Source organism: Scophthalmus maximus, chromosome 4 (assembly GCF_022379125.1).
Source record: "Scophthalmus maximus strain ysfricsl-2021 chromosome 4, ASM2237912v1, whole genome shotgun sequence".
Lineage (NCBI taxonomy): Eukaryota > Metazoa > Chordata > Actinopteri > Pleuronectiformes > Scophthalmidae > Scophthalmus > Scophthalmus maximus.
The window spans coordinates 26,263,745-26,281,730 of NC_061518.1; the positions used below are offsets into that span (position 1 = coordinate 26,263,745).

The 17,986-nt window shown below is 43.1% G+C and overlaps 1 protein-coding gene across 4 annotated transcripts in view; it reads left to right on the plus strand.

The window, feature by feature from the left end:
- The window catches only part of adamts17 (ADAM metallopeptidase with thrombospondin type 1 motif, 17), a 143,817-nt gene that overhangs the window by 27,586 nt on the left and 98,245 nt on the right, over window positions 1-17,986 (plus strand). For all 4 annotated transcript variants that reach the window (XR_004790516.2, XM_035628405.2, XM_035628407.2 and 1 more), the window contains exons 4-7: window positions 1,134-1,306; window positions 3,957-4,040; window positions 4,737-4,894; window positions 10,191-10,234. Coding sequence is in view for 3 of the 4 variants with exons in the window: in XM_035628405.2 (XP_035484298.2) it covers window positions 1,134-1,306; window positions 3,957-4,040; window positions 4,737-4,894; window positions 10,191-10,234 (459 nt within the window). In the remaining variant the exon portion in view is untranslated. The remainder of the gene's footprint in view (window positions 1-1,133; window positions 1,307-3,956; window positions 4,041-4,736; window positions 4,895-10,190; window positions 10,235-17,986) is intronic.

The window sequence follows — 17,986 nt, forward strand, 5'->3', positions numbered from 1 at the left end:
AATTGTTTAATGTAAATGAAGATGAGGATACTGCAACCCAAGTAGTATTTGAAAAATCTATTTACACCAGTTGTATTTGATCTCAATTTGAAAACTTCAGCACCTTCAGCAAGTGTAAAAACAAGTGGATGGGAAATTACATTTTATTTCACTTTAGGGTTGTACCTTTGTAATATGTTGTAGCTGTGAACAAACAACTGGTGTCTCTTGATTAATTCAATCCATACATATAAGTAGTGGACCCATTTAGCTGCCCTATTTTGGAAACTAGCTTGCTAGCAAACAATCCACATGTGTTGTGAATAGGACAACTTTACAGATATTGAAAGGCATTGTGTTGCAATTTTCTGGCTGAGTTTTCAGTTCCTCCCTTCTTCCATTCATTGTGCTAAGCCAGCCATGTCCTGGACCTAGCCCAACTCTGTATATGTGATGTAGTAGAATTTTCTAATTAAGAGGTAAAACTTTGCATCCTCTGCACAGTTTTTATGATTTTTAACCAGTGTCCCAAGTAAAGAGTCCTAGTGATAGCCACTGTCGATTGGGTTAAGATTCTTTCTTTTTTGTTTTCACAGAAATATTTTCTTTTCATCCAGCTAATTAGAAGAGTCTTCCTTCTTTTTTCCTTCATTTTCCAGCTTCACCTCGGGTATGCCATGGTTTGTCGATATCAAATGATGTGTCCACCTCGTTAAACGTTGGTTGTTGTAGTTGTTCAAACTTGATAGGAACACAAGTGGATTACTTTCATCCTCTTTGTTGGAGTATTTCATTTGATTCCTGTTCAACTTCCGGGAGAAGTAGTAGACTGCATGGCTATCTCTGTAAAGGTTTGAGAAAAATCTGGAGCACCACTCACTGGAGAGCAGAACCAAGTAGAAAAAAACAATGTTGTCTATGCAGTCCTCACTGCTACTCTAACTGCATTCACTTCATGAAAGTCAGAACAAGGTGCAACCTCTGATTTGGGAGGTTGATTTTCAAAATACACATTAGTGTTGAAAAAGCTACTCAGTCACAGCAGTGTACTTCACTGTGTTACTTTCCCCTCTGGTGTAATAATAATCATAATAATAAATTAGCGTTTCTAACCTTGTTCCTCCTCTCTGTTTGATTTTCCCTGTTTGTTGCAGGTAAGAAGAAGGAGAAGAGGTCAAAGATAGGTGAAGAGGGTCGTGGGAAGAGGAATGCCATTCGCCTGCACGAAGCATACACGGTGGAGACGGTGGTGGTGGCAGACTCGGACATGGTGCAGTACCACGGTGCTGAGGCAGCGCAGAGGTTCCTGCTAACTGTCATGAACATGGTAAAGAGTCCCAGACAGGAATAGTCCCCTGACTCACCTGCCATGTGTATCGTCTGTGATAGACAAATCAAGTAAACATTTTCCAGTAAGTGTGGTTTTAGAACCACATCTTCTTTTCATGTCTACTGTTTCTTTGCTTAGTTCTGATAAAGGTATAGAAAAAATGGAGGCTTAAGGTCAAATAGGATCTCACACAGATTATCACACACTTGGATATAGTCACACATACAGGATTTCCAGGTTTCTCATATTCCTGGGAAACATATCCCAAATATGAAGCAAAACCAGGATAGTAGCGGGGACATAATGTACCCAGTCTTGGTTTCTGTGAAGGGCTGCAACAACGCGTCGACGTTATCGATTGTGCCGATTACGTAAATTCGTCGATTTGCGTAGAATGCGTTGACGCGTCACATTGTTTACGTTCATCCCCTGTGATGGCAGCTTCCATTCTGGGGTATGCAGTACATGACAAAATTATCCGAAAAAGCTTGTGTTATATGAACGGCGTATGTGTGTAGTGTATTTGTGGCAGAACGGGAGCGAGAGAGAGAGCCTCAGGGCGAGTGACAGTGAGCAAGGCAAAGTCCGGTGAAGCGGAGTTCGTTGCAGCAGTGAATGTGTGGCGCTAGTTTCCGTCTGACTGTTGATAAACTCTGCAGCGTCTAGGGACAAAGGAAAAGTTTCTCTGTGTTATTTACCGCGTTGAGGAAGTAGACGAGGTGAGTCCCAGCAGGGGCAAGACAACACTTCAGACAGTGAAAGCACATCTCCCCTGGAGGAAAAGGCTGCAAACTCAGATACGCACGCATGTTGAGCGACGAGGAAATTTGCATCGAACTACGACAAACACAAACTACATATTACCTTTAATATTTGTCATGATAAGTTGTGTTTTGATCCATAAATCCATTAATCAATTGCTCCCGTTAATGGGTTTTACAGTGAGAAGCCTCACATGGAACATCTGACCATGTCCATATAAAGCCTGTAACATTGCTCTGCTTCACTTTATCAGCATGAAATCTTTTATTTATGTTGTGTTCCATCTTCATTTACTCTAACCCATATATCTTATTCAAAGAGATATGGATATATATATATATATATATATTTAGCTGCAGCCTTAGTGCTGTGTGTTCTGCACCAGGGATAGAGATGAGCCAAATCCTGGACTGGTCACCGATGCAGCGGTCAATAACAATAGCCTTGACCAGCCGACTGTACAAACCTGCTTAGTACTCAGAAGAGCACACAGGAGCCTTCTTACTTTTGGCTGAGGTTCTAGAGGCCAGAACAGGGGGAGAAGAGAGACTTGCACAGTAAGAAGCTGAGGAGGACAGTGGGACAGCTCTAATCTACTTTTGTAAGTATGAGGAGTGGAAGGTTTCTTCACGCCTGCAGATCATAAATATTTTCATTACTCATTAAGCTGTCAATCAATCTGATAAATCAATTAGTCTATAAGATGCAAAAATTTGTACCAATGGAGAACGGAGTTAATCATAGAGGATGATTGGCATTGTTGTTTTAATTATTAATAATGTACTAATAATTTATGACTACATTAGATCCAGTGGCCTCTAGTGGTCTTTGGAAGTTATTTTTTATTATAAAACGGATAGCTCAAATCAAGCAATCTGATTGGTTCATAGTCATGGTATAATGAGCGTATACAACTGCTATGCCATTGAATCAGTTTGCACAGGTTCGTATCACTCCGCGACTGAGGAAGTAATGATGTAAGTAGACGTGAGAAGCGACGGTGTGAAGTTGAGGAAACTTACGAGAGCTCAAAGCACACAGTGAGGTTGAATGGTTGTAGTTTTGGCACGGGCTACGGCCCACAGTAGCCTGCGAAATTAAATTGCCGGCAAACCCATCTACCGGCTCGTAGCCTTCTTTGTCTTTCTGAGGAACCCTACAGTGCTTTGCATAGCAACCGCCGTGCACAGTGCAGGCAGCCAAGAGGGTCTGCTTTTTTGTTTTAATAAAAAAACTTTTGACTAAATAAAAAATTCTAATTGTAGTGTGTCTATTACTTTCATTTCGCCATACTTGTAACTATTTTTAACCGCTTCGCGTCTGGCTAAACAACGCCTCTTAACTGTGATATAATGAGCATATACCACAGCCCGTCGTGAGCTATTGCTCTATCTGCACATGCAGGGCTCTCCTGGTTAAAGAGGATGGCATTCCCCCTCATTCAGGGACAAATCACCAACTGCTTGTATGTCTATTCATCATTGGGCCAGTCTGAGTTTCTTAACTTTAGTGTCAGGAAAGTGTACGTGTGGACGTTTAGACCGACACAAACTTTGGCATTTATTTTACAATGGAAGGAAGTCGATCTTTGTATACCTGGTCGTCATTGGTTGAGACTTGGGTTAGTATAATGGTTAATATTAGGGTTAAGAGGTAAGCTTGGGGTTAGGCAACAATTTCTTCATGCCTAGCACCAGAGGGAGGCGTCTGTGTCAAACAAGGTGTCTGAATTAAAGACATGATATTTTACACACTCAGTGAACAAGAATGTGCATGTTTATCATCTAAAAACTATGAAACTGGGCATACTCTTGGCTTCTCTCTGTTAATTTTTCTTCCTGACAGTGAAATCTGAAATAGTGTTATTATTGTTATTCTCTTGCAGGTGTACAACATGTTCCACCACCAGAGTCTGGGAGTGAGGATCAACATTCGAGTTACCAAGCTGGTGTTGCTTCACAGCCGTCCAGTAAGCCTGACTTGTTCACCCTCTTTGACCCCTCTCAAACGCTTGGTTGACCCTTACAACCTGACTGTCAGCAGATGCTGGCCATACCCTGCGCATGTGTATTAGAGAGAGAGAGAGAGAGAGAGAGAGAGAGAGAGAGAGAGAGAGAGAGAGAGAGAGAGAGAGAGAGAGAGAGAGAGAGAGAGAGAGAGAGAGAGAGAGAGAGAGAGAGAGAGAGAGAGAGACAGAGAGAGAGAGAGAGAGAGAGAGAGAGAGATTTAAAACACAATGTTTATTAAGATTTTCCAGATAACATCAGAGAGAGAGAGAGGAATCTCTTTCATTCCCCCTTAAGAACGATTTTCCTCTAAAATACGTTGTCTGCAAAATAAAAAACTGCCTGAGCACATGAAAGATTCAGAGTAATTTAACATTTAACTATGGACAAAATTTGTTCTTTTTATGTCATCCTAGTGAGAAGTTTCATCTGATGTAATGCGAAGTAGCCAAGCAAATTTCCTTTTTTTGGTCCCCAAGCATGAAAAAGCTTTGGAGTTCTGAAATAAGTACTTCCTACTGTCTTGTATAAGCTTAAGTGTTAAAACAGATTAATAATTGTGTGACTAAATTGACCAATGTAAATTTAAGGCTAAGGGAGGCCGTGACAAAACTACAGGGCAGGATAAGGTTAATGTCTGCTCTGTATCTGTTCCACAGGAAAAGCTACGCGTGGGCCATCATGGAGAACGGGCTTTGGAGAGCTTCTGCCATTGGCAGTATCACGAGTTCGGGGGCCCGCGGTACCTGGGCACCAACCACGTTCCTGGAGGAAGGGATGACATCCCGCCAGTGGATACAGCTGTGCTTGTCACCAGGTATGTAACATAGACGCAACACAGATGAAAGTGACTCCTTAAGACATCTTGATGCCACTTCGTGTTACATTCAGATTGAGTTGGACATGGGATGGAATTTTTTTAAACCCACCAGGTGTAGCTTCATACAATAACCTCTCCTTCGTCCAGCTGTTCAGGATCACTTTCCCTGTCTGAAGTCTTTGTCATGCACATGCATGCTTGTAAAGCACCTAAAACCTGATACCAGTATAGATGGCCAAGATATCATCTCTCTCCAGGAGGAATCTAGCCGGGAAAATTAAATTTCTCTACTCCGCAACCTTCCTATAGAAACCAAGTTTTAGTGTGCTAGAAAAAGCCAATTGCAACCATACTGATATTCATACATGCACAGCTTATTCAGTCAAATAAGTTTTTTACTGTTTCTTTCCCCAATTGTATAACATGTTCGCTGCCCAATGACATAAAACAGATTAGATGAATGAAATGACAAGATACACACTTTGTAGTTTCATTGACTAATTCTACCACTGGATGACACTCCAGTTGCAGCTCATTTGTCAATATATTGACTTGAATTGCATTATTTTTGATATGATGTAGCCTTTACCTGGGGAGTAAAACGGAGAGGGGTAAAAGGAGTCCTTTTGTTTAAATGAGCACTCATGTCCGCTGATAGATTCGGTCTTGTCACCTTTTATGGTGAGGAGGCAGGAGGGCATGTATACAGTGGCCTTTTGTTTCTTGAGTTGGTTTGTTACAAACCTGATCTGCCCTCCCATCGCTGCCTGCTCTCCCTCCCCTCCCCCACTTCTGTCAGGAGGCTTCCTCTGTGAGGACCGAAGCAGTCAGGATCAGCATTTGCTGGAAGGGCAGTAGAGGGATGCTGCCAACAGCAGTCAATGTGAGAGCCAGGCAGCGTGCGGGCAAATTAAAGCACATCGCTCTCAGGTTTCCTGTTGCGCAGGGTTGCTCAGCGTCCTCTTTGTGTGTATGTATTGCTGTTATCTGACATAGCTGGTGGAAGGCTCATGTGGATGAAATGTACATCCCTTGTAGCTTATTAACAGTCTCTTTGGAGGAAATAAGACATTTGATATCGGCGTCTGAATGATTTCCTGTCACTCACGCAAAATGTTTAGGTACCAGAGTACGGAGGATTAGAACTGTGATTCATGAATGGGCTTTTTAGAACAAAATTACCTCCGACTTTGTTTGATTACAGTTTGAAATTTTTGAAAAAGTTAGAGATACAACTTCACATTTCTACAGTGGCACTCATTCATTCTACCCAGTACAAGCCTTGAGGTTGATATTTGAATCTTACTCTTGGAAAATAAACACATCTCTGTTCCTTTAAGTGTTCTAGCCCTCTACAGTTACACTACACTGTACAATAATTACAATAGCTACAATAATTATGCAATGCCATTAAGCCTTTCCCAGCTCACATTGGGTGAGACCTGACAGACCCAGATCCCTGTAATGTTCTGCTTCAAAGCGTTGCATCCTCCTGAGAAGGCAAACAGCTCTGTGTCACCATGTCCTCTTAATGCCGATAGAAACCTCACGGCAGGCTCTCACTGCTCCTCACAGCTCACTGCTTTGTTACCCACAGTGGGGCCTGTTGATTTCATTCAGTGATAGTCTGTACATATCTGGTTGAGGTTAGGGCTTGACTGAATATAGTTCAGTGTCTTCAGATTTGATTCTTTTCATTGATACAAAACAAATTCAGCCTTTCTCCTAAAGAGTCCCTTCTAGTCAGGATAAGATGAAGCCTTTTAGACTCTGGGACATCAAATGTCTCTGTAGACCGCTACCGATGACAGTAAGGATGATACATTATTTAGTGTGTATGTGACTCTACATTTTTTGCCTTTTCTCACTTAGGCTGACAACCGACGGTGTGTTCTGTGACTGCTGTGATTGTGTGACATTGACTGTCACACTGTGTCACAGCAGTCCTGCACAACTATAAACACAGAAAGCAAATTTGTGTTGGGGGTGGTTTTGAACAGTGAAGTCAGATCCTGCTTAGCACCACTTTCCTACCAGTGTCATTGTCCAACATGTATTTGCCATGACATTTGCTTGATTTCTGTTTGTCTAATCTGAAACAGCGATCAACTTGAAAGGCAAAACAATTGTGAGGTGTGATTTAGCATTATTTCATGTATGCATCTTTGTGTACATAATTTGTTGAATCTGTTTCTGAAAATGTTGTCTCGCAATTTTGAATTTTTCAACTCAATTTAAAGAATGGTTATGTTACTTTTTTAGTTGCTCTGGAGTGAATGAAGACTTTTGGAAACCTTGCTGGTCCCATTTTACTCTGAAAACTCCAGTTGCCATTTCTGTCTCTTCAGGCAGAGACTTTTGGAATAGATGATACAGACATCCACATTAGCTTCCTGCTCGTGTCTCATCAGTCAGGACTACAAGTGGTGGATACATTGCTTTGCAAGACACTTACTGCCAGTAACAGTTCCACCTTTTCTTCTGTCTAAGAAAATAATTCCCTGATAGTACTTTTCGACTTTGCTGTTCCATGTTCGTATTTCTGCAACTAAGCAACCAACTGCATAGTAGCCAATCTACTCGGTACGCGCATGACCATTGTATGTGACTGGCCAAGTGATATTCATGTTCAGGTGTGTTAGTATGGCTGTAACCCATCTCTTCACAATCACAGGATTGCTGAAACCTATGGGATCAGGTGACTAGAAATAAATTGGTACTAGCAAAACCAGTTTGAATAGATATATTTGCTCCTTCGTCTGTAGTTACATCATTGAATATCAGGGAGCTTTCTGAAGTTCTTTCTTTCTGGTTCCTTTACGACCATCATTGCCAGTTCATGGGAATGAACTCAATACACAAGATTTGCACAGCATAACATTTCATCACACATGTTGACAACCAGGTCTTGTCGAGGTTTGGTTCCCAAAGGCCGAGCTGCAGCTGCTCACACCTAGCTGAGGACTCCCACATGTCAGTGGGAGTCTCTCCTCCCCCACTTTTGTCACTGTAGTGCCAGCACACTCAGCAATACCCAGGGCCATAAAAACTTGCTGCTTTTAATGTTTATGACCCCAGGGTTTTCCCTAACACCTGCCCTTTCATTGAGCAAGAGATTCATGTAGTTGAATGGATGTTGGTTTTTTCGATAGGCATGTGCAATTATGTTTGATCTCAGGAAATTAAAGCTGTAAAATATTTAAGGCCACATTCAGATTGACTAGCCAGATTGACTTGAGTTGAAATTTATTTATTAAAAGGCATTAATTGGATTGGGATCATCATGTCAATGCAACAGGAGTGACAATGCAGGGGGGGAACCATTAAAACATTGCAGATCTGGCAAAAAAGTTGAACTAGACTCAGCTTTGCTGCAACACAAGGAGATGTTGCTTGGCAGTTTAAAAATAAAATGATTCTCCGTCCAGATGAGCGTTTTTGGCTCCGTATTAGAAGTCATCTCCATCCATACCAACACACGTAAAAACTTATATCATGTGACCATTCACCTACTCTGGGAATGTGTATACTGGTGTAAACGGGAAGCACATTGTCTACTCAGCAATCTGTTGCTCAGTTACAGAAAATACTAATAATGAGAAACGGCTTTAAAAGCAAAAAGAACCAGTTATTTTCTTGGACTGAGGATCAGGTGGAACTGTTACTGACAACAGTGTTTTGCCTTAACCACTGGTAGTTGAGTCTTTACAGATAAGAACCAATCAGGCAAATGCGTGTCATCATGTCCAAATGTCCCAGTTTTTGCCCATCCATACTACAATGCTCCCTCTTTAAACTAAAACTGCGGGATAAACAGGCCCAGATTAAGAATGCTGCATTGCCCTTACAATTCCTGCTATAGTGTGTGTGGGGACAGACATCACCTTTGCATGAAAAGAGTAAGGGCCTTTTCAAACTACCTCAGAAGGAGCCTCCTCCAGTTCAAATTGCTTATGCACTTGAGGTGGAGTTTAGGTCCCCCACATTAGAAAGACATTGCCCTATGTAATATTATCCATGGACACTAATGTATCTGTGGCTTGTCACTGTCTTTGAATAAGAGATCAATGCTGCCGTGACCAAATGAGTAAAATGGAAGCTTTGGTACTTTACTTACTCACACACTTGCTTACATGTGCTCCCATATACAGTACTGTGTGCATCTCTTTTCTGTTGCAGATGTAGGGACAGTACTAAGGATTTCCCATGCACACCATATATGATGATGTATAGACACATTTGTTTATGTGACAACCCAGGCAAATTCAGTAGTAAGGGGGAAACTCATATTGATTGCGACAGTATCGAGGTCTGCCTCGAACTATCCTTGGATACTGGTTAAATATAACCTCAACGATTCTTTATGTACACAGTGGTGTACCAGCTGTACAAAAATCGAATCAAAACTATTTTATTATATATATTCCAGCCCTTGGAATGAAGGTCCTGTTTCAACTCTCTAGAGGACTATGGCAACTAACAAAACCAGTGATCTGTTCATACTTTCATTTGTTATCCCCGGGTTAGCATTAAATCTACAGGCCACAGGGAGCCCAGGACTAGTTTAACCTTATTTTACAGTCCCTTCAGGAAATGTGCACTAATGGGTCCTGCAGGGTTACCTCCCCAAAATATCTGGAGAACAATGAAAGTTGCAGTAACTGTGGAATGCCCTGGACATTTTAAAGAATATTCCAAAAACAACATTTTACCTTTACATGAATACGGTAGATGTCGATAAAACTTTCCTTGGGAATTTTATCTTCCAAACATATGAATGTTCTTCTGACCTTAGAAGATAATGAATATTCAATTGATTTTTTTCTTACCATGAGGCATCATGGGTAACCTTGCTCTGAACTGGGATTTAGAGTAATTAATGGCATCTCCAAGGGTAACTTGGAGCCCAAAATTGTAAGCAGTGAAAGGTAAGAAAGTAAGCTGGCTTTGAACTTCTCTTTCTGGTTTAAATTTTTCCATTCTTCACGCAACTACGTATATCACTTTTAGCATTTAACAACAGTAAATATGTTCACAATACCATTAATGTTTTCCAGAAGAGACACTCATATTTAAAAGATAATTGTCTTGCCCCTCTTAATGGCAGCTGGCTTTTAATCATGTATTGATGATTTATAATAGCTATAAACACAGTTTTTTCATCCAACATGATTGGTTTCGTAGTTGGTTTTTAGCATCCCCCCTACGCAGAGCCTTCTTTAGTGTGGGTACATTCTGTAGGATCGGTTCCCTAATTTTCAACACAGTTAACTCTGTCTTGTTTCTTTTTCAGGACAGATTTCTGCGTTCATAAAGATGAACCCTGTGATACAGTTGGTGAGTACCCTGGGTGTGTGTGTCAGTGTGTAAGTGTCTTTCTCTAGTTTGAGGGCCAATTTTGGCTCAAACCATTATTGTGAGGACATTTGATGTTGTGACTGCATTTTGGCCGGTCCTCACAACTTTAATGCGCTGTTTAAGGGTTATGGCTTGATTTTAGGGTTAGAATTTGGTTTAGATTAGGGCAAGAGGCTAGGGAATGCAATATGTCAGTCAGTGTGCTCACAACTATTAAAAGACGTGTGTTTGTGTGCATGCGTATGTGATATGGAAAAGGTTCATATCGGGCAACTAATTTATCATTCAGACTCTAGTATCAATGGTTTTATCCTACACCTTGGTACTTAAATCGCAAGGATTACAAAAGTAAAAACAGACCATATGCTTGGTGTTTAGGGTTGGGAAATACCCAGTAAAATCCATGCAATGGATTGTATTATGGTCCATGAGGCTGAAATTGGACTTCATCCACCTGTTGTATTGGATATGTATCAGGGGTACACTCAGCTTCCAGCTCTTGACTTAGGACTCAAGTACAACAAGCAGTTTGAGGTGTAAGAAAGATTGAATAGCAACAAGGGACACAGACAATTTCAGAATGCAAGTAAAACCACCACCTTTCCCTGTTGCAGCAAGACATTGGATTCAGCAGTCCTGAGTTCCAAGTTGATTTCTTCTTCCACTCGCTGTTTCTCTGTTATGTAATGTTGGACCTCGTCCATTCACAATTTTGATTTATGCCCTTAAAAGTGAAAGAACTGGCCTCAGGCCATAAAAGCTGAAAACGTTTTCTTTTGTACTAAAGGGCACACACATTCCCTGATGTGTAATTGACAAGAGACAGAATGAAACAAGTAAGCAAATCAGAGGAATTGTGTGATGACTTCTGAGTCAAGCATTATAATATATCTTAGTTTCTCAGAGAACCTGGTGAGTGTTTGTCAGAGGAAGCCTTGTCATATAAAATACACCTTTGAACGGAGTCCAGTAAATCTCCTGATTTACATTCGAGGAGGAATTCCCCTTTTTAAACTGGAAGGCATATCAATGTTTCCACACCCAGTATCTAAAGCTGAAACTAACAGAGGGCCCCTAGACACTGTTTTAAGATAAGATAAGATAACCCTTTATTCGTCCCACAATGGGGAATTTTGGTCGTTACAGCAGCACAGTGGACAGAATATAGAAGAAATAGCAGAATAGAAAAAATTTACAGGAATTTTTTTTTAAAAGCAGTATTTATGTACAAAATATAAATAATATGTACAGAGCAGTAGCAATAGTTGCACATGGAGAACAAATATAAATATTGCATAGTTGGTTATTGCACAGTTGGTTATTGCACAGTGGTAGAGTCCTGTGTGTGTGTGTGTGTGTGTGTGTGTGTGTGTGTGTGTGTGTGTGTGTGTGTGTGTGTGTGTGTGTGTGTGTGTGTGTGTGTGTGTGTGTGTGTGTGTGTGTGTGTGTGTGTGTGTGTGTGTGTGTGTGTGTGTTCTATTGGGAGCATTGTTGGTTGTACAGTCTCACAGCAGCAGGAAGGAAGGTCCTACAATACCGCTCCTTCACACACTTAGGGTGAAGGAGCCGGTCGCTGAAGGAGCTGTTCAGTGCAGAGACAGTGTCCTGCAGGGGATGGGAGTCATTGTCCATCACTGATGATAGCTTTTATCATCCTCCTCTCTCCCACCACCTACACTGTGTCCAAGGGGCATCCTAGGACAGAACTGGCCTTCCTTATCAGTCTGTCAAGTCTCCTCCTGTCCGCTGTTGAGATGCTGCTGTTCCAGCAGACCAATCCATAGAGAATGGCTGATGCCACCACAGTGTCAAAGAATGTGAGGATAGTTATGAGTTATCAGGATTTGTGTGTGTGTGTGTGTGTGTGTGTGTGTACGTGCGTGCGTTCATGTGAATGCTTCTGAGTGAGCATGTTTCATGTGTGAAAGCTTGCTGCCTCATAATTTCAATTGCTGCTCAGTTGGCAGAACAAGAATTCATATTGGGTTCAACGACATTTAGATGAATTTGGATTCGGCTAATTCCACGCTGTGGAGAGTCCGGTAAGAACTCTGGGTGTCTCTTGCAGAGGGCGGTTCCAATAATTAAGCTTTGTTGGGATCAAAAAGGTTCCTTTATTATTCGTGCTGGGACTGGTAGGAGTTTGTATATGGTTTTCTGCAACATCTCGACACTAAACATAACAGATATGAAATTAACTGTTTCACTTAATCGCACTGAATATGCAGACCTTACGTACACGTAGCAATAAACAGTGATATTGAACACCAAAGGCAAAACAAGGCTCTTCGCTACGAAATTCACCGGAACTGATCAATCATGTACGTAAAAAGCAACAAACTAAAAGACAACTTACGTTTCCACAGACACACATATCACTCGAACTGCAACTGATAAACACAAACTGGGAACAAACAATCCAACTCCTGAATCAAAATTTCACTCAGTTTTTCGTGCTGCTGGCAAGCAGGTCTCCTTCTCTGTTCCCAAGCAGAATTCGGAGGCGTGTTTTCTGCCGGGTCTTGATAGGCTGCTCAGTTCCCACAGCCTTAAAGCAGTAGAGCCTTTTTAACAGCCGCCCCCATAGTCAGGGAGTGAATTTGAACATCTGGAAAGGCCATTGGATCACTCCACCGCAGGAAGAGCAGGCAGACTCATGAGCCTTGCAACAGGCCAGGTGTAAGTTCTCTCCTTCACTGATACCTCGGCAGAACAGATCCTGATATCGTCTCCAGGAAAGACTTGAGTGACCTGTCCTACAGGCCAGAGGCCCGTGGCATCTGGTTGTCGACGATCATGTCAACATCTCCCACCTGCAGGTCCACTGCCTCTGACCGCCATTCCTGGCAGACCTGGAGTCCTGGAAGGTAAGGCCTCAGAAAGTGCTTCCAGAAATGATCAGCCAGTATCTGGCTATGTCCCCATCTTCATCGACCCAAGATGTCCGGATCCTCGTAGACGACCTGGGGGAGGGACACGTCACGCCACCCCATAAGGAGACAGTTTGGGGTGATGGGATCTGGGTCCGAAACGTCAAATGAGATGTAACCAAGCGGCTTTGAATTGAGGATCCCTTCCACCTCAATAATGACAGTGCGCAACGCCTCCTCTGTGACTTTCTGTGCCCGGATGGTGACTTGGAGCGCAGCTTTGAGAGATCGAATCTCTCTCTCCCAACAGCCTCCGAAGTTTGGCGATCCTGGAGGGTTGAAGGTAAACCTGATTTGCTAGCTGCCAAGTTGGGCTTGGAGTTCAGGTTGAAGGGCTGCAAAAGATTGCCGAAGCTCTATCTCTCCTACTTTAAATTTCTTGCCTTGGTCACACAAGTGTTCATAAGGTCTTCCCCGTCGAGCTATGAAGCGCCTCAAAGCAGCACAGCCACAGCAGGTTGTCTTGTTTGGTGAGCACAGAGGTTGAGGCCACTGCTTTGGTTGCTGCTTCATGAATGCTGGCGCATGGGTCCATCTGCTACCGTCACCTAGGTCCTGGAGAGCGAGTCCCTGAGTGATGTCATCTGCTGGGTTGTCTCCTGATGGCACATATCTCCATGTAGCAGATCCTGTCAGTTCTTGGATCTCTGCCACTCGAGTGCCTACGGAAACCTTGTAGCGACACACGTCTGATGTCAACCATGTGAGAACAGTCAATGAGTCAGACCACAGTGTGAGACTACGAATGGGAAGAGTCAGCTCGGTGGCAATAACTTTGGAAAGCTGCGCCCCAGTGAGGGCAGCACACAGCTCCAGGCGCTGGATGGACTGCTGCATCTTGGGCGCAACACAGGACCGTACTGCCAGGAAGGAGACCTCCACATTGACCTGTGGGTTCTCAGTCCCGAGGTAAGCCACAGACCCATATGCCTGGTCCGGCGCATCACTGAAAATGTGGATGTCTCTCACACTCCTTGGGTGGTCCATCTCTGTGCTGGAGTAGCACCTGGGCAGGATAATCTTTGGTGTTCCAGCTCTGCCTCCCACGATCGCCAAGAACGCAGCAGGTCATTAGGGAGCTGCGGGTCATTCCATTCTCTCTTCTTGTTCCACAAGCACTGCACAAGGACCTTTGCTCTGGTTGTGTAGGCTGCAATGTAACTGAGTGGATCCTATTGGCTGGCAAGTACTTTGTATATGTTCCTCATTGTGACTTCAGAGCTCTCAACCATGCGATGCCTGTAGGACAGGGTGTCAGGCTGGCAGTGCAGACCGAGGGCCTACTCCTGGTCATCCGGCCGCCTGTGGCTGAGCCATAGCTCACAGCTGTCTTACCTGGGGGAGGTGGTTAATGATGGATGGATTGTACTGGCCCACTGTCTCAGCTCAAATCCCCCTTCTGCCAGGAGGTGGAGGTCTCTCCACAGGTACAGCAGCAGTGGTTTGTCTGTCGGGAGCAGCCCCACTTGGTGAAACATCCCCTTGTCACTGTCACTCCCCAATGTCACTGCTGAAAGAAGGGGTGTTCTCGAAAAGTGCAGAAGCACAGCCAGTAATGTGGAGCCTAATGGGGGACCTGGATATCTTGAGCTGGGCCTTGTCCATCCCAGGTGTGTCCTCACAGGCTGGCCCACCAGACAGGCTCAACCGGACAGGCTCTATGGGATTTATGAGGTGTGTGCAGTCAGAGCCGATCAGCAGCACTGGATGAACCCGGTCCAGTGGCTGCAGAGGCAACCCGGATAAGTGTCTGTACTTCTTCCAGAGTGTATCGACAGGATCGGTGTGTTCTGCCAGTCCCAGCTGTTTAGCAGTGAATGCACTCTGGATCTTGTACTGCTTTTTCGGTTCAGCAACAGGAGATGTCCTTAAGTGTGAGTATTCCTACTCTCATGGGGTGGATGAACCTCTTGAAGCTGGCTGTGAGTTCATTGGGTACCACACTGCTGCTCCACTTGGCGTCTCATCTCCAACTGTTCCAGCATACCCACTATTGAGCGTGCACGGAGAGCAAACAGACTAAAGGCTTTCACATCCCCACTACGAATATCTGGGCCATCCATCAGCTCTGTAATGCGTTGCAACGCCAGCTTGTGTGGCTGCCCTTACATCTTAGTGAGGGCCAGTGTAGGGTGTGTAGGGCTGCCTGGTATTGCTGTCGGAATCTGCCACAATCTACTTGTATAACCATTGTGTGGCTCATGTGGTGCATTAAATGGCAATGGCTGGGTTCTCTGACCATACTGATCTGCCCGTGGGGTTGCCTACTTGAGGAGGGACTGAATATTATTGTGGATAAGAGGATTGTCCTTCCAGCCAGTGTGAAACGCTGAGGTGGGAGAGATCTGCTGCCAACACATCGCCAGGACCAGGTGGCATCTCGCTGGCCGCAGAGAACCATACTTCTCTGCAGCCAGCGAGATGCCCTGTATATTGTGTCTGGGCAGGTGTTGAGTGATATCTCTCAACACGGTGGTCTGTGTTTGAGGGTAAGTGTGGGAATGAAGGTGTCTGCCGAATGGTAGGTCTGAGTGAGTCTCTACTCTCGGTCACAAAATCCTGAAACTGTTGGCGGAGATTGGCATGGCTTGTTTGATCTCCTGTAGTGCTGCAAGGTCCAGGTATTATACTTGCCTAGTGCCTCAAAAGTGCATTTTCTCGGTTTATCTGCTGCCACCTGGTGGACAGATCTGGTGCCTGGCTGGGTGGGTGGTGCAGGTCCACCTGCTTTTGTTCCCACTCCTCCTTCAGAACATTATGTTCGGGTGCAGTGCCTTGGCTGATAGGCGTTGTAGCACGAGAGAATAGCTCCATTCAAACCTGCTCGAATGAACATGAAGTATTGGACAAGATGTCCAAACATGGTTTAAAGCAAGGTGTCAATACATCCTCTGTGCATTTGAAGTCTGTCTTATTGGACTATTGGATTTCCAGCTCAATAGCAGTGTTCAGGTTTCTCTCTTTCTTTAAACTAAATACAAATTCGAATTTATAATGAGTTGTGATTAAACATGCCAGCGGACTGAAGTTCAGAAAGGTAGCAGTGTGGCCCAGTGTAAATGCTCTATGTGCCTAGTGCACGTCATTCAGGCCAAATGCACATTTGTTAATTTCGTGGCCAGGCTTGCCCGTCTTTTAGCATTTGCTCATGTCTGCAGTTCATGTTCTTTATTAAGAGTTAATTAAACCACAATATATGACTATGTTGACTAAATGTACATATCAGTGTGCCTCCGGCACTGCACATTTAATAATGCTGTTTAGTTGCCTTGTGCAGATATGGTTAAAATAAATTATTCATTTTTACAGATGTTGCCTTTGAATGTAAACTTGGAATTCACTGGGAATTGAATGTAATTCTTGGGTTTCAACGTCCTGGACTACATCGATCCATCCGTCTGTCTTACCCTCACTGGTCTTATAAATGTTTTAGTCTTTGGGAGAAAATGGGAGCCAGCCTGAATTCTTGCTAGATGTTATTATTCTATGGTTAGCCCTGCACCATTGTAAGGATTCACCAAATGTTGGAGTCTCAACAGTTTTTGCAGTTAGTAACCTTTTGGTGCGGTTGCTTTTGCATAAGATTATAATCATACAGATCTAAAGTCTATCTGGTATATTGGTGTTTTTGTCCCACTTTTACGATATCACATTTAGTTGACACCCTTAAATGTAATTAAAATTATGAGGTATATAAATGCATCGTTTTGTCTGCTCTTTTACATTGTTCATCTGATCACCATATGGAAATGTCTGGGACACCCAGAATAAAGAGCAGCTCTGGTAAGAGGAAGCAATGATCCTGTAGATCATCAAGGAGAGAACAGTTGGAACTGTTTGACAACATTTACTGATCTAGCAACAGAGGAATGTGTTGGCAAGTAAACTCTGACGATGTGAAAAATTGTCCCTTAAGTGCTGGGCTCAGTGAAAATCGATTGAGATAGAATAGGATCCCCCAGAGTCTAGATGCTGTTGGTGGTGGATGGTGGAAACTTTCAGCTGAGACTCCCTGAAGGTCCTGATGATCAAGTTGGAGATGGTGAGGAGGTGGATTGCACAATATGAAATATGAAAGACGAATAGACATAAATAAAATGCTATTATATTCAAAGAACATTAATCACGGACTGACTGGCTCAGGGAATACAGGCAGAAGAATCATTGGTTAAGTATGCTAAGATCAAAAGCGTGGGATAGTGGAAGTGACAGAGAAAATTGGAACAGCAGCTAGAAAAATAATAGCAGTGTGTTAGGCAACTGAACTTTCCTTTTGAACTTGATCTTAAAAGCTTTCTTTCAGCTCTGCAGGCTTGGCTCAAGTTAGAATAATGTATAAAAGTCTCCAAAAATAATGACTGAACATCATATGAAATTGACCTTGAAATCCTTTCGTTTGAGCGTCTATAAATTCCAATGTTAAATTATCCTTGGCCATCTAGTGAATACTGTTTCAGCAAGGTCTGGTGGTCAGTGTCAGTTTTTCAAATTGTCCTTTCAATAGCACAACAGTTGAAGAGAGATTTTCTTTCATTCACAGGAATTAGAAGAGAGAAGGTTTCTATATGCTCTCCGTCCAGACGTTCTTTATCATTTGGTCAGCATAGGATTTTTTAGGATTTTGTTGCCTCAAGAAGCTGCTTGCCAAAATGTGAACCATCATTCTATCAACATTTTTTCTTTAGTAATACAACTTGACCGTTTAATACAATAACACATTCTGAGTGTTTCTGCTGGAAAATAATTTAACCCTTATGGTTGAGTGAATATTAAAAACACACAACCTAGTGACCCATGTCAT